At 33.9% G+C, this 17,653-nt stretch overlaps 1 protein-coding gene across 4 annotated transcripts; it reads right to left on the minus strand.

Moving 5' to 3' along the window:
* Positions 1–268: 268 nt before the first annotated feature.
* On the minus strand, positions 269–14,164 carry LOC101423951 (NKG2-D type II integral membrane protein-like). Of its 4 annotated transcripts, none has more exons than XM_004451227.4 (8): positions 13,977–14,164; positions 12,861–12,951; positions 10,734–10,841; positions 8,785–8,877; positions 8,586–8,621; positions 8,073–8,224; positions 6,648–6,751; positions 269–564 (listed from the first exon to the last, which is right to left on the minus strand). In XM_004451227.4, the coding sequence occupies exons 2-8, from the start codon at positions 12,901–12,903 to the stop codon at positions 447–449; spliced, it is 654 nt and encodes a 217-aa protein (XP_004451284.1). In that variant the 5' UTR covers positions 12,904–12,951; positions 13,977–14,164; the 3' UTR covers positions 269–446. The 4 variants fall into 4 exon arrangements, with proteins under 4 accessions (XP_004451284.1, XP_004451283.1, XP_023442547.1 ...); XM_004451226.4 differs by having other exon boundaries at positions 12,861–12,964; XM_023586779.3 differs by lacking the exon at positions 13,977–14,164 and adding an exon at positions 13,867–13,955 and having other exon boundaries at positions 12,861–12,964.
* Between the last annotated feature and the right edge of the window lie 3,489 nt (positions 14,165–17,653).

A 17,653-nucleotide genomic window follows, 5' to 3' on the forward strand; every position in this document is an offset into this window, starting at 1 on the left:
AAATACACTATAAATTGCTAGTGTATTTGTAGATTTGTCAAATTTTATTTGGAAATTTTGAACATTGAAAATGCAATACAAGTTTATGAATTTTCAAATGTTTGGAGGTGTAAAACTTCTGAAAGCAAAATAGCTTCATATTTGTACATATTGAATATTATAGCATCAAATTAGTATCAACCCTTGTTATCTTCAAAATTTAGAAAATTAAAAAATGAATATGTGCATTACTTAAAATTAAAAGCAAAAGGAAAGAAAACAACTCCACTTTGATAGAAGAAAATTAATTTTATTAATTGTTTATTGTCTTTGCCTACAAAATTTCTTTTTAGGAGATGACACATATGTAGATTATTTATAAAAATTATCTTTTTTTTTAACAGGCATCGTTCAGAGAATGGCTTTTTGTCTTCTGTATCTTTTATTATTTCTAAACCATAAGCACCTTACAAATTCCTCTGCATGCAGATATATGTGTTTGGAGTTAAACAGTTTTCGGTATAGCCTTTAAAGCTTGAGCCATAGACTGCACAGGTGCCATTTTGCATTTCAATCATTGTTAGTCTAGATGAGAGAGAAGGACAAATTATATTCATGACTTTATTCAGGCAATAATGTCAAAATGAAATAATATATTTAACTTGCAATATAGGTACTTAAATGATATAATTCAGGAGATTTTAGGATCATGTCTGGATCTTCTTAGTTCACATGTATGCAAAATATAGCCAACTCAGAGAATAAAGGTATTAAATTGCATTATATTTTATATTAATTAATTTTTTAGCAAAAGGTGAGGTCAGAAAGACTAGACTCTCTTCATCTATATACCTGACTGAAATGAAAGTAGAACAAATAGATTAGAAATGAATTCAGGATGCAACTTAGAATACAACAGATGGCATGTTTTGTGAAAAATGAACAATCTTCTTCATATATGTGTAATTTTACTTGATAAGGAGAATAAAAAATGTGTAAATCCTCAAAAATATATATTTGAGGCACATATGTGTCTGCGAGTATGCATGTATAGATATTCCACATAGGGATAGCTGTTTCTATATCTGTATTTTACTCTGGGATCTTGAGTAAACTGGAGATTTATGATCAAGACAATGAATAATGATTTGTTTTCGCCAGAAACAGATGGAAAGAACCATATTCTGATAGTATCTATATTTAAAAAGGCTGTGTATAATCATCTGAACTCTATAGGGAGAAAAATATGAGATTTTTAGTACCTTCTTTTAGAGGGTCACAATCTAAGCACATTAGAACATCATCTTTTCTATCTCACTTTCTTCATGTGGTTCTTCACTTTCTGCATCCCTTCTCCCATACCACACAAATCACACTTTTGCCAGAGTATGATAACCTTGGATTATGCCTATTTGTTTATCTCTATATCTCTGACTGGGGTGTGAAACTCTTGAAGGAGTTGTGTTTTAATTATCTCTTAATCATGATCGACTTAGGCACCTCTGTCTTGTTCCTGGAACTTGAATAACTCAATATGTACTACATACATTAACAGAAATTTAGTATGCTAGTTGCTTTGCACTCAAAAGAAACTTTGGCACTTATATAGGGGAAAATATTGAGAGACTATGATTCAAAATTATATTAGTATTTCCAAAGAATAAATTTTTGTTTGTGTCAATGACTAAATCACAATCCAGGGAGAAATGAGGCCATCCCAGAACAATTCTAGGAGATACTGTGGCCCTAAATTCCAAATATATGATTAGTGGGAAAGTATGCATTTCCTGTTGTAATGAACACAAAGGAAAATTTTTTGATTGTTGCAAGTTAAGCATTAAAAGGGCAAAGTCAATAAAACTCAGTGAAAAAGTAAGAGTAATTTTAAATAATTTGTGGTGGTTTGGAGTGAAGTACCTAGAAAAACGTGTTATTAATCTTAATCCATTCCTGTGGGTGAGAATCCTTGTAAACAGGACCTTTTCATGAAGTTACCTCAGATAAGGTGCGCCCCGGAATGGGATTTAATTCTATTACTCAAGGCCTTATAGAGAAGGTCACAGTGAGAGAAAGATGCCACAGAGGGAGCAGCCAGAAGCAGAAGTCAATGGAATCCAGAAGAGAAGGGCGAGATCACCATGTACATTTCCACGTGACAGAGGAGCACAGGACCTAGGATCCCCAGCAGACAATCCCAAAATGCCAGTGTTTGGGAAGAAAGCATGGACTTGATGATGCCTTGATTTGGAATTCTCCTAGCCTCTAAGACTTGAGCCAATAAGTTCCCATTGTTTAAGCCAGTCCATTGCATGGTATTTGCTTTAGCAACCAGGAAACTAAAACACCATTCTGGCTCTACAGTCAGAAAGACCTATACCTGAATCCTTATTGCAAGTTACTAATTTTATGGCCATCTGGAAATATTACACTCCCTACAACTCAGTCCCTTCACAGTAAAATTAATCTGTAAGTAATATTGACCATCTAAAGTTTTTAAGTGTACAAAAGAGCTTAAAACAGCCTGACAGAGAGGAAGCACTTAATTAATCTAATATTAATAACAATGTTGTATTTTATCATTTAATAAAGAATTAGAGACTCAAACACTTAAAATATACTTGATATAAATAAAAACAGTCACAATATCATTTGTGATATTAAGAGACTGAAGGAAAAGGGAAAACAGCTCTGTGACAAACCACAGGCTTTATTCTTGACTCTTGTGCTAGATTGAGGAAATTACTGAATAGTGTGGTAATAAGTTAGCTCTTTTAAATGATAGAAATGACCTTTTTGGAGAGCTATTTTTGCATTCAAATCCAATGTTTAAGTTTACCTTTACAAACTCTGTGGTTACCACATTATTGCCATTTAGTCCTGGTGTGTGGAGTTGGGTTGCATAGTTAAGTGGTTGTAGGAGAACGCTGTAGAAACTGAATACATGGAATACCTACGGTTCCCGAGAGACAGAGGTGGCTAGATTTCTCAGAACAGAGTATTAGAGACAAGAGAGTTGAACAGAGAAAAACATCTGGAGACATACAGAAAGTCCCAGGTGAGAATTCAGCAAAGTGCTGATCAGTGCATGGGTGTGCAGAAACTAGCCAAGGCTGGAAAAAGAACAATCCAGAAGGTTTAGAGGGTACAGCACCTGGCGTTTACACAGGCTATGGAATCATGCTGGTTCTCTCCAGCTGTAGTGTAAAACTTCATAATTCACTAGACTGGGTAGATTACTTAGAAGGGTTCTTGCCTCAGTAGTGAGGAATAATTAACCCTGGACTAAACGTTTTGCCTAATAATATTTAAAAGTGAAACCCAAACACATCAAACTGTTTCCAAGTTGGAGCATCCCAGAGAAAAAGCGCAATGATGTTTTTTTTAGGAATAAATAATATGTAGCGTCAGTGGGCCTTACCTTGAACTATATGATAATCTATTTCCCCAATGTATGAGAGTTGGCCTCATTTATAATTTTATTATAATTAGTAGTATACCCCTTAAAGATGTGTCCCAGAGACTTAAGTCTTCCAGCTGTTCATATGCCAGTTGAGCCCTGAATCTCAACAGAATTACAGCCAACACTATTCTCCAATTCATCACACTCACACAGGACAGCTAACAAAAGGATGATGATAGACAATATCCATGCCCCAAAAAACAGAGAATATCTATAACTGCAAGCAAGATGGCTCTATCCGCCTGCCCCATGGGATGTGAGTCCCCTCTCAATGAGAAGCAGAGTGAGCATCACCATCCCCAAATCCTCAAGATTGAAGAATGAATAAACATAAGGGGGGAATGCAACTATGGACAAAAGTAACTTATTATTATTCTAGTAAAGGAAGAACTTCTAAGGTTGATATAAAGATAGGTCACCAGAGGTTCTGAGTAGAGGGAGAGAGAATAGGTGTTATATGGGATGATTTTGGGGCACTGGAATCTTCTGCATAACATTGCAATGACAGATACAGACCATTTTATATTATGTGAAAACCTATAAAATTGTGCATTGCAAAGTGTACACCATAATGTACATTATAGACCATGGTTAGTATTACTGCTTCAATATGTGCTCATCAATTGTAACAATGTATCAAACTAATGAAAGATGTCTTTAATTGGGGGAAAGTGTGGAAGGGGGTGGGGGTGGAGTATATAGGAATCCCCTATATTTTTATGTAACTTTTATGTAATTTAAAGCTTATTTTAAAATAAAATAAAAAGTAAAAATAAATTTTAAAAATGTACCACCAAAGAAGGCAAAATTCTTGATGTATGGAATTCAATAAAAACTATTGGGAAAGCAAAAAATCAAAATAATATGACCATAATGAGGAGGTAAACCAATCAATCAAAACTGACACAGAACTAGCACAGGCATTAGAATTATCAGAAAGGGCATTAAATATGTTGCCATGAATGCATTTTACACATTCAAAAATAAAATAAAGACAAATTAAATATTTTTAAAATCTAGCCAAATGAACTTATAGAAATGAAAACAATAACATCTGAACATCTGTGATGAAATATACACTTGATAGATTAATGGAAGATTAGATAGTGCAGGAGAAAATATTAGTGAACTAGAATTTATGATGATAGAAACAATCCAAAAAATGGAACATAACCGGAAAAGAGAAAATGAACAGAGTATCAGTGAGCTCTGCCTCAATTTCAACAAGATTAATGTAACTTTAATTGGAATCTTTGAAGGAAAAAAGATGAAGAGGAAAGAAAATATTTGAAGAAATAATGGCAGTAAATTTTATAATTTTCTTCAAAATTATAAAGTCATATGCCCAAGATCCTCAATCAAAAGGTAGTACAAGAAAGATGAAGAAAACTGAACCAAGACAAATTAAATATGTTTTTTTAAAATCCAGTCATAAAGAAAAATTATTAAAGCAGCCAGAGGAGAAAAAGACAAGTTACATTCAGAGGATCATAGATAAGGAGAAGATCAGACTTCTCAGAGAAGCAAGAAAATGAGGAAAAACTGTTTAAAGTGCTGAAAGAAAAAAGGAAAACCCAACCTGCCAACCCAGAAGTGTATGCTATCAAAATTTAAGTTGAAATATCTATTAAAAATTAAGTTGAAATAAAGACTTCTCCAGCATACAAAGCTGAAATAATTAATCATCAGCAGAACCAGATGACAAGAAATATTAAAAGAAATCCTTAAGGTAGAAATGATACCATACCAGATGAAAATATGGATCTACAAATGGAATGAAGTATACCAGAAATGCTAACATAATTAGTAAATACATAAATTTTTAAAATATAACTAATGTATTTCTCATGATCCTGTGAGTCAGGAATTTTGTCAGGTTCATTGGGGTACCTATTCTTTGCTTCACAGGGTTGGCTGGGATGGTTCAACAGGTTCATCACAGCTCTTGGGTCTTGATGGGGCTCTCAACTGGAGCCCATCTCTTCTTCATACATTGTCTCTCCATCTGGTCCCTAATTCTCTAGAGCCTTTCTCAATTATAGCTTTATTATAGTAAAAGCATATACATGAGAAGAAGTCAAAGGAAGGGATGCATAGGACAAGGTCTGGGAGGTCCTTAAACACAAGCTTCTGTGCCGTCTCCCTGTAGAGTCAGGACATACCACCCTCCTTGCTCTACAACCTCATGGAAGCTCCCAGAAGGTTTTTTTCTGATTATTTAAATCTCTTAAAAGATAAGGACTGTTTAAAAATCTGGCATATTGGGAATGTAAAATGGTACAGTGACTTTAGGTAACAGTGTGGCAGTTTCTTAGGAGTTTAACTTAGACCTGTCATATGATCTAGCCATTCTACTCCTAGGTATTACGCAAGAAAAATGGAAGCATATGTTCCAACAAAGACCTGGTCACAAATGTTCAAAGCAAGCAGCTTGATTTGTAATAGTCAGCAAATATTAGCCATGCAATTATCCATCAAAAGATGAAAAGGTAAACAAATTGTGCTTTATCCATAAATGGAATGCTTCCCAGAAATAAGAAAAATTAACTCTTTATACATTTTATAAGATGACTGAATCTCCACATAATTACACCGAGTGAAAGAAGCCAGACATAAAAATAAGGATATAGTGTCTGACTCCATTCATGTTAAATTCTATTAATTGCAAACTAAACTATAATGACAGAAAGTAGATCAGTTGCCTGAAGACAGGGAGAGGTAGTCAGGGAGTGACAACCAAGAAGAATCTCAGAAAAGACAAGAGGAAAGTTTGCAGGTGATAGATATATTAATTTTTTTGATGACATTGATGGTTTTGTGGGTGTATCCTTATGTCAAATTTAGCAAATTGCATATTTTAAGTATGTACAATTTTTTGTATGTCTATTATATCTCAATAAAGCTGTTAAAACTTAAAATAAAATAACTCATAAAATACTTAACCCCTCTGCTTAGTTCTGATCTAGAAAGTGGATATAATACCTTGCATTGTTCTTAGCAAATAAGCACTCTAAGGAATACAATATTGTTGTTTGCTCTGCTCCACTCCCTCTTTCCTTTATTTAGACCCTAAGAATTTTTTGCTGAATTGGTTACAATATAGGAATGTCTTGGGGTTGGGCAGAGGAAAATGTGATACATGAATGATCTTTTGGGATAGCTTAGGAACAAATCCACAAATATAGAACTTATTGAGCCAGAGACTTACTGGTCAGGCAAGAGAATGGAGCCATCTTCCCACTGCCAGGACCCATTTGTTGGAATTTGCACGAGTCCTATCCAATGAAATGACTTAAGTAACTTGAAGAAATCCTGTTTGAAACACCAGTAAATCACCAATAATGTCAATGCCCAGAATTTTGACAAGCACAAGGACATAATCATTTCATCATTTCTCCCAACACTTAGGGAAAATGCACTCTATCTCCTATTTACTACAATTCCCACTTAGACAGCACACACATAATACCTGTAATTTCTTTGCTTTCTTATTTTTAATGCATAAAGATACTGATTTGGTATTAGAATATCTAAGCCCTATTCCTGACTCTAATGCATACTACCTATTTGATATTACATAAATCACAAAAAAAAAATGAAGTATGAAGAGACTGGAGGTTACAGGAGTCTAATGATATTTCTCAAGATCACATGAGGTATGTACATATATTTTCAAGTATATATCTTATATATACTCCCTTCCTTCCAACTTGATATCTGTTGAAATAACATTATTTAGGTAGAATGACTTTCATGTTTTCTAACACTCAACCTGTAACATCTTCATTCTAATGATTAATTTATCTCGATTGCTTAAACTCTAATGTCAATTCATCTGCTCACATTCTGTAGGGTAGATGATTATTTTTTTTTTAAGATTTATTTATTTATTTATTTCTCTTCCTTTTCCCCTCCCCCCATCCTGGTTGTCTGTTCTCTGTGTCTATTTCCTGCATCTTCTTTATCCGCTTCTGTTGTTGTCAGTGGCAGGAAATTGTGTTTCTTTTTGTTGCGTCATCTTGTTGCATCAGCTCTTCATGTGTGCGGCGCCATTCCTGGGCAGGCTGCACTTTCTTTCGCGCTGGGTGGCTCTCCTTATGGGGTGCACTCCTTGCGCGTGGGGCTCCCCTACGCAGGGGACACCCCTGCGTGGCACGGCACTCCTTGTGCACATCAGCACTGCGCATGGGTCAGCTCCACACAGGTCAAGGAGGCCCGGGGTTTGAACCGAGGACCTCCCATGGGGTAGACGGATGCCTTAACCACTGGGCCAAGTCCACTGCCAGGGTGGATGATTATTGATGGTAAAACTGAATAAATCAGATTTTGTCTTTGGATTAATTAAATAATTAAATTAATTAAAGTAATGTTAAAAATTTTATTGCATAGTATACTAAATACATATTCTGTTCGATCTCATATCGATAGAACTGTCTTACTCAATCTGACTTTAATTAGCTATAACTTCAATATCTTGCCTGAGATGACTTACTGAGTTTGTAACTGCAGGAGAAAGAACATTTGTGTATATGTGTATAGGCTTATACATAATATAATGTTATATTATAATATATGAGTTGTCTCATATGTTAGGGGGTAAATATAGGAAGAGGTGTTAAAACTAATACTCAACCTGCTCCACTCTGTTGTATATCTTCAGGAGACTAGAATTTTGTGACATACAAGAATCTCGACTCTGGTACCAGTTTTTGCTCTCATTAGAAAATTGGTAGCAGTTATTTTGAAAACATATCCAGTTTTTAGGGCATGGACCACAGTAGCCTTCTAGAAAGGGAGAATATAATATTAATTCTTCATATATCCAAATAATATAGCATTTTCTGTTTAGTCAAGATAAAAGTCTTTTCCATTCCAAATCATTAAACCATTATTGTCATGCCCTATGACATATCTATACACATTTATAGACATGTCAAAATTAAGTATCCTCTAAGTTTTAAGAGAATTCCCTTATTTTATATAATATATATATATTTATGAATATCTTATAGACATAAATGCCAGGAAATTATGGACTGTAATTAACCATTTCCTTACTCATCAACTCCATTGGATATCTATCTTCATCCTAATATAAATGCATATATATACATCTCTACTGAAAAATAAGAAAACATTTACTTACCTTTCAAAGAAATAGGAGATCCTTTGTTGAATAATGCTATTAAAATAAACAAATTATAAAAATAATAATATTTCAAAAATATTAGGACATTTATTCAATATTGCTAGGCTATATTTCTGTGCACCTGAATTTTAATCAGAGTAATACATTGCAACTGTTAGATAAAAATGTTGTGATCCATATATTTCTTATCACTTACAATTTATGAATATGATACTGTATATGGTTACCATAACAATGAAACGGATCCCCATAGCTACAGCAATATAATGGCCAGGAAAAAATGGAGACGCTGTCAAAGAGAATAAAGAGAGAGAGTGAGATAATAAAAAGGATACAAGGCTCAGCTGTCTTTTTTTCTTTTTCATTAGAGACTTTGCAAGTTCACAAAACAATCTTGTATGCCATACAGGGTTCCCATACATCATCCCACCACCAACATCTTGCATTGTGGTAGAACATTTGTTATAAATGATGAAAGAACATCATCAAAATATTACTGTTAACTATAGTCCCTGGTTTATATTTGGTGTATTTTTCCTATAAACTACCCCATTAATAATGCCATGTATTAGTATTGCATATTTGTTATACTTTATGAGAGAACAGTCTCATATTGGTACTGTTAACCACATCCAGCATCCACCATGGGTTTCAGTGTGTTACGTGGTCCCCTGCCTTGTACAATCCATCCTAACTGTACACTCAGTGGCTCTCAGTTTCACCAGAGTTGTACTGTCATCATCTTGGTCAGTTTAGAACGTTTTCATAGCTCTAAGAGGAAAACTCCCATACCCTCTTTTACTCACCTGCTGTTGGCCCTCTGCATCAATATAGTATCAGGTATCTTTTATTTAAGATAAAATTTAGGGTGTTTCTTTGGGGGGGTTCAGTATTAGTACCATTTCTGCTTTAATAATTTTTCTCAAATAGGTAAATTTTTAAAAAGGTAAATGTTATCATATATAAGAATACAAAAATGAAAATGTTCTAATCTTTCTCACAAATCCTCCAGTACCCCTAGAATAACTTACAGATATTTTAATTTTACTGTTCAGATACACTAACAAATATTGGCAACCAGTTCCCCCCAGCAGCTATTTTAAAACACAAATTTAAGAAACTATACAAAATATTGTATGAATTTTTTTCATGTAAGAAAATATACCAATGGCCATTCTGTATCATGACTTATAAAGCTATCTCATGTTTATAAAACAGGTGACTATGTTGTACTCCATTGACAGATGGATTGAAATCTAATTATTGACAGACTTTTAATTTTTTTCTAATAGATAGTTAAGTTGTTTCTAACTTTGTGAACGTTTCTGAGCACCTCTCTAGGAGAAATCTCCCCAAAGGTAATTAATGAGTCAAAGGCATGTGTGTTTGAAATTTCTGTGATGATTGAAAATTTCAGTCCAAAGAGGTTCGACCAATTTACATAATACCAGGAATAAATGTAAATACCTGTTTGCTCACACTTTCCTCAACACTGAATATTACTGACATTTTAAAATTTTCTAATCTGATAGGCTGAAGTAGTTCTGTAAATAACAATTGAGTCATTCCTTCTATAAAGTTTAAAAACATAACTCTAGAGGACATTTTTCTTTCCTTCCTTTTCTGTTTTCCACTTCTATTTTCTCTTCCTTAGACATATTTGCTCCAGTGATCCCTTAGGATCTTCCCATTTGTCTTTGGTACTGGGGCAGGAGATAGAACCCCAGACCTTGTAGGTGGGAAGCCAGCACTCAACCACTGAGCCATGGTGGCTCCCCTGAGTTGGTTTTCTCATTTGTTGGTTTGTTGTTTGTTTTTGTTTTTAGGAGGCACCAGAGACCCAACCTGGAAGCTTCCAAGGGGAAAGCAGGTGCTCAACTGCTTGAGCCACATATACTCCCCTCATTTGTCTTAATTATGATAAAGACATTTTTCTACATCATTTTTTTTTCATAACATGAAAAGGTTGGTTGCCCAATAGTTTCTGCTAATTGTATAATATATTCCAATATGATAGTGGAGTTATTTTCATGTCTGATTTCCTGATGAAGCAAAATAAACTGAATGTAACTGATTTCATTAAATAGTTTCTAACATTTACCTCAGGATACTGAGAGAAGAAGACATAGGCAATAGAGGACTCACAGTTTTCTCTGTCTCTGCTTGTGATTAGTGGAGATCTCCTCTGTTGCCTTCGTGTAGAAGTGTTATGCTTTGCCAGTTCAAAATTACAATTATGAAATTCACTCATCTCTGGAGAAAAACAATTCAAGCCAGTATGAGTCATGGCCTTTCCATTACATGGAACGCACACTTTTAAAACTCAACTGGCCATTTTCATACATATACCTCCCATGAATATATTTTCAAAATTATAACATGAATTTCTTTTGTTTTATATTAGTCTTTTCTTATGAGTTTTACTTTTATATTTTATTTTTAAAGAAGGTTTAGAATACATAAATGTTATTATACATAAAAAATATAGGGGATTCCTGTATGCCCCACACCGTCCCCCTTCCACACTTTCCCACATTAATAACATCTTTCATTAGTGCAGTACATTTGTTACAATTGAAGAACACACTGAAGCATCACTACTAACCATGGACTACAGTTTACATTATAGTTTAATCTCTGCCTTGCAAAGTTTTATAGGTTATGACAAAATACTGTCATTGTAATGTCTTACAGGATTCCAGTGACCCAAAATTGCCCCCATGTTACATCTATTATTCCCTCTCACTCCCCTCAGAGTCTCTGGTGGCCACTGCCTTTATATCAATGATAAAAGTTCTTCCTTTGCTAGAATAATAAGTCTATAATAGAATAATAATGTCTTAGTCCATTGTTCATTACCCAGTCTTGGGGCTTTGGGGATGGTGATGTCCACTCTGTTTCTAATTAAGAGGGGGTTTCGATCCCATGGAGCAGATGGATGGAATCACCTTGCTTGCAGTTGCAGACACTCTTGGGATGGGCGTTGTCCATCATCATCTTCTTGTTAGTTGTCCTGGATGAGTCCAATGCACTGGAGAGTAGGTGTGGCAACTCTCCTGAGATTCAGGGTGCGAACGGACCAAAGATTTAAGTCTCTGGGACAGATGTTTAACAAGTAGGGTTCCTTATAGGTTCAAATAAAAGGGGCAGAAGAGCCATGCATAGGGAAACTATAAATGAGTCTAACTCTGTTAAGATTTTTAAAGTTTAGTATATAAATAAAATTATACATGGTTTTTTACACCTTTTATTTGAACATATAATTATCACTAGACCGGTTAAATATATGTCCCAGGGTCTTAAATCTTTGTCTGTTCATATGCCTATTGAGCCCTGAATCTCAGCAGAGTAAAAGCCAACACCTACTCACCAGTTCATTGGACTCGCCCAAGTCAACTAACAAAATTAGGATGATGGACAATGCCCATCCCCCCCCAAAAAAACAAAGAGTATCTACAACTGTGAGCAAAACAGTTCCTTCCATCTGCCCCACAAGGTCTCAGACCCCTCTCAAATGGAAGCAAAGCAGGCATCACCATCTCAAAATCCTCAAGACTGAGAAATGAACAAACATAAGTAGGGGAATGCAACCATGGACCAAAGTTAATTTTTTATTATTCTAGTAATGGAAGAACTTGCAACATTGATAGAGAGATAATGGTTACCAAACGTTCTGAGGGAGAGGGAGTGAAGAGTAGAGGGAACATAGGGCTATTTTAAGGTATTGAAATTGTCCTGCTTAATATTGCAATGATGGATACAGGCCATTATACATTTTATCAAAATCTATAAAATTGTACTGTGCAAATTGTAAGCCATAATATGAACTATAGACCATGGTAGTAGCAATGCTTCCATATTTTTTCAGTGATTGTAACAAATATACCACACTAATGAAAGTGATTGTCAATAGAGGAAATTTTGAGCAGTGGTGGGGGTAGGGTATAAGGGAATCTCCTATATCTTTGATGTAACTTTTCTGTAATCTAAAACTTCTTTAAAAATAAAGTTTAAAAAATTTAATTCTTCTTACTCCAAATCCCAATATCATCGCAATATTCTCAAATTGCCTCAAATATAAGTAACTTTACTATAGGCAATTAATGAAATGGGAGGGGGGAAGTGAGGGGCCCTTGGTTTTGAAGACAATTTAAATGTAACAAAATGATTTAAAGTAAATTACTTTTTTATGGCTTATTTGTTTGCATAAATTTCTAGCTATTGTAAAATAATACAGAAAAAGAATTACACATTAATGTGGAAAATACATACCCAGGCTGTGATTAGGCCTCCGGTCACGTATTAATCCCATCATATTAATTATGACTGCACTTGTAACCCAGTGTCAAACTAATGCTTCATTCTGTAAAAGATTCCTGAATAAAATAAAATTGTTTATTTTTTCTGAATTTTGTTTTCTTCTGGTGAGATTAAAGAATTTGATTGGAAAAGTGAGAATTTGGAAATATTTCCCAGATGCATGACAAAGAAAGGGAATAATAAAAATTAAGACTCATGGAAAAACAGGTAAAATTAATTTTATAAATTTCACTTAGATGTAAAATAATAGCCAATTGTTACAAAGTGCTGTAAATATGTAATTGGTATTTTAAATTTACCTCTATTAAGATATTTTCCTCCAAATATATTTTACATCCTTGATATTGAATGACAAATGGATCATTTTCTATTTATAGTTGACTCATTTGATTTGGTAATAATTGATTTCTGTGCTAGCCAAGTGTGAGGAAGATATGAATTTTGTTATATGCTTTTTCCAAGTACTTTTGATTTCAACTTTTATCTCTGTTATCATCACTGTCATTTTTAACAATAAATCATCATCCTCATTACTGATAACAAAAAAATCAACACTATCAGCATTAACAAAAATAAGCTCACCTATGCATAGTAAAGACAATAATCTTTAGTAGATAGTAATAGTAAAGATAGTAATCTTACAGTCTCCAGAGCCCCCAAAAGACATAGTATTTAATAAAAATAAATAGTGCTATTTTAAGTACTGAATTTTCATATACAAGCATTATACTTGGAAGGAACATATATATAATTGGCTTCATTTTGGAAGTAAAATTGTGCCTCATAGAAGGCAAGGGCCTTCATCAAAATCAGAAAACCCATAAGTGTCAGAGTTGAAACTAAAATTCAATTATCCTAACCCCAAAAGTAAATATTTTTTCTTATAGTTTTGTTTAGAAGTGATAAGTATTCCTTGCCCTCATTATTCTATCCCCACTGAAGAAACAAGTAGCATTACCTTATAGTATAAGTATTTTTAGACACTTTCTTGAACTTGAAATACAGTTCTTCACTACTTGTGTAATACTTGATAGAAATGCACGCCCTCGTGCACACAGAAACACACACCTGCTCCAAGAAGGAAGGTCCCAGCTCTTGTGGATAAAATGGTCCTTTACAACTGGAAACTTTAGATGTACCAAGTTCGAAATTTTTAATTGATCTTAGAGATGCCCAGGTAATTTCCATTTATGATCAGGGCAGGGCAAATGTCATTCTGCCCTAGTCTTCCTGTTGAACAAACATAGCTCAAACCACAGTTCTGCCCTATCACAAAAGAGTAAATTTGGCTAATGGAGTGGGTGAGGTGTGACCTGGAGTTTGTTAAGTGTTGGGTACTAACAATATTTTATGATCAAAAAATGATCAATTCAGTGATAAGAAGGAGCCCAGTATTTTGAAAGACAAATGATGGGGCTATTATGAATCAAAAGTGAAAAACTATTGTAACATATGAATGTAAGAACTATGTAGAAGTAAACAAAGAAAAAAATTAAATAAACTTTGTAATCACCCTGGGCACAAGCTGTTTTAAATTTGAGTTATATCAACTGTGATGCATCATGGGAGTTGGAACCATAGGGTGATATCTTTAATATGTACATATATAAATATAAACTTTATACAAAATAGGAATTGTGTAATAGATGATCATACAACTAGCTTCAAAAAATTATCAATTTATTGCCAATCTTATTTCATCTATGATATATGTGGTATCTCAGATCCTTCTCTGCTTCTAAATAATGTCCTCATCTCCTTTATCCTTGTGGTCATTGTTCCATTATAACTCCCTCTTTATTACACAGAATAACAGCACCAAATCCCTGCAAGAAGGGCAACATAATCAACTCGTATCTTAATGTTCTCATTTTTAGCTACTAATAATCTCTATTACATTTAAAAATGTAAGTAAACTGTCACGAAAAAAAGAGTAGCTTGAAAAGACATGATGACTAAATGGAATGTGGTTTCCATGGTGGGATCCTGAAACAGTAGTTTCCACATTAGGTGGAAACTAAGGAAATCTGAATAAACTATTGACTTTAGTTAATAATAATGTATTAGTATTGGTTAATTCACTGTGATAAATTTACTACACTATTGTAAAATGTTCATATTAGGTGAATTGTCCATATGGTATCTGAAAACTTTTTGTATTGTCTTTGCAATTTTTCTGTAAATTTAAAACTAACCTAAGATAAAGGGTTTATTCAAAAATAAGTAGTGAACATTCTCTGGAATGTTGGAAGAAGACGGAGAAAGAGAAGGAGAAGGAGAAGGCAGAGAAATAATACATCTGGGGGCTGTAGAAGAAAACAAAACAAAATTCTAGAGGGAAACAGCTAAGAAAGCTGGGATCACTGATACTAACTCTTACTAAATACGTGCCCATAAAATTAAAACTTCAATCAAATTCACAATCAGCAAATTCAATCAAGAAAGCACAATTAGACAATAATTTTCAGCTAATAGAACAATCAGATAGACAATGTACAATATACTATGTACAATATCTACTAGATACAATTAAAATAAAATGGTGATTCTGTGAAAATTTAAGAACATCAATAACCCAATGGCAAGAGTGTTTAAGTGAACAAAAGAAAAAATATATATGTGGGAGAGAAAGAAACAAATTCCATGAACAAATGTCACCAGGATTAAAAATATATATACACCCATGTTATCAACAGGTTCTATAGACTATGACTGTATATTACTAGGCATGTACTCATAATGTGATAAAACCACATGCAAGACAAAAGCAAGGAAATGATAACTCCGAAATTCTGGATGACGGTTACTTCTGTGTGGGAGGCAGTGAGATGGAATATGGTTGAATCACATAGGCAAATTCAGCTGAATTGATAATATTTCTGCTTTAAATTTGGTTGGTGATTACATTAGTGTTAATTTTACTATTTTGGTTTATACAATGTGATATATGCTACCTGAATCCTTAATCATAGTGAAATAACATCTCACAGGACTCTCAGGAAGCAATCATAGTGTAGAACAGGTGTCAGTACACTCTCACTATAAAGGGGCAGATAGAAAATATTTTAGGCTTGCTAGCCATAGGCTCTCTGTTGCAATTTCTCAATGCTGCCCTTGTAATTGTGAAAGCAGCTTAGACAATTGTAAATGAATGGATGTGGTGGTTGCTGTTATAATAAATGCAAAAACTATTTATAAAATAGGTCTGTGAGTCAGATTTGTTTCATGGGTCAAAATATGACCCTTGGTGTGAATAAAAAAAAATTGAAGATATGAGAGTCTAAGAACAAATTGGTTAAACATACATTTTATGTATTCATTTATTTCAAATATCAAGATATGATAAGGTACAATAAGAATATAAAAGAAAGCATTATAAAATTTTAAGAAAAAACAAAATTATCAAACTCAAAATTTGAAAAGATATACTAAGGTAGGAAAGCACCTTTTGGATAGTGGTTTATTTCAAGCTGGACAGTACAAATATTTATTCAATGCATTCTTTTGTAGTAACTACTATTTACTATGTACTCTTTTAGGCCAAGGCTATATAGAATGAACAATCCAGACAAATTTTCTTGTCCTCATGGCATTTAAATTTTAGTTTAAGTGATAGAAAATGAACAAGTATAAAATAAGTTAAAAATAAATAAGTGTGTTTAAAACAAGTCAAGGAGAAAAAGGAAATGTTTTCTCCTGACATTTTTATACCAATATTCTTTTCAGCTAGGCAACTTTTTCCATTGACTAGGTTTTTTTTAAGATTTTATTTTATTTTTAAATTTTCCTCCCTTTCCCTCTTCCTGCCCTGCTGTTTTTGCTGTCTATGTTGTCTTCTCTTCTTATTTTCTCCCCTCTAGGATTCGCTAGGATTCCATCCTGGAGACCTCTGATGTGGAGAGAGGTTCCCTGTCAATTGTGCCACCTCAGTTCCTGGTTTCTGCTGTGCTTCACTGTGACTCTCCCTTTGTCTCTCTTTTCATGCATCATCAACTTTCTGTGTGACACACTTGTGCAAGGCACTGGCTCACCACGCGGGCACACATGTGGGCACTGACTTGCCATGTGGGCACGCTTTCTCTTTGTCTTTTTCACCAAGAGGCTCCAGGGATCAAGCCCAGGTCCTCCCATGTGTAAGCAGAAGCTCTGTCACTTGAGCCACATCCACTTATTGAAGATAGTAAAATAGATCTATATATGGGAACAGTAAACTGATATTTCCTTGCAAACACATTTTTATCAATATTTGGTTTATGAAAGAAATGAATGGAGGCTTAAATGTAGTTTTTTATGGGGAAATCTGATTCACACTTGCCTGATAGCTTTAGATTTAACTGGGATTATTTGTCCTTAAGTATAAAATAGAGATAAAGACACAGGAATAGGGTATAAACAGAATCAAAATATCCTATAAAATCTGTTTAGTTCAAATAACAGGTATGATAAGTTGACTTCTTGCAGAGCATGGATTACAAACTTCTATTTTTACCTAAACAGTAAGATTTTGCCTTATCATTTTACAATCTTTGATGGTCAAAGAAGTGAAATATGTGAGACTTTTACACCAATGGAAATCTAGTTCTTATTTGAACATTTCTAGTTATATAATGAGAAATATAGAACAATATCAGAAAAGAATGGAGCAATATTGCTCCCATATTAATTTATAAGTAAATATTTCTAAGTGCTTACTCTGGGCCATGTACTGATCTAGGCACTGGGAAACAAAATTTTATGTGATATTA

Source organism: Dasypus novemcinctus, chromosome 20 (genome assembly GCF_030445035.2).
Source record: "Dasypus novemcinctus isolate mDasNov1 chromosome 20, mDasNov1.1.hap2, whole genome shotgun sequence".
NCBI classification, from domain to species: domain Eukaryota; kingdom Metazoa; phylum Chordata; class Mammalia; order Cingulata; family Dasypodidae; genus Dasypus; species Dasypus novemcinctus.

Coding starts and splice junctions, on each gene's coding strand:
- LOC101423951 (XM_004451227.4), bottom strand. CDS start 12,903: ATGATGGGATTAATACGTGACCGGAGGCCTAATCACAGCCTGG. Junction 8,878..10,733: donor AAGCAGAGACAGAGAAAACT/GTGAGTCCTCTA, acceptor TCTCTTTGACAG/CGTCTCCATTTTTTCCTGGC. Junction 8,225..8,585: donor ATCTCCTATTTCTTTGAAAG/GTAAGTAAATGT, acceptor CTCCCTTTCTAG/AAGGCTACTGTGGTCCATGC.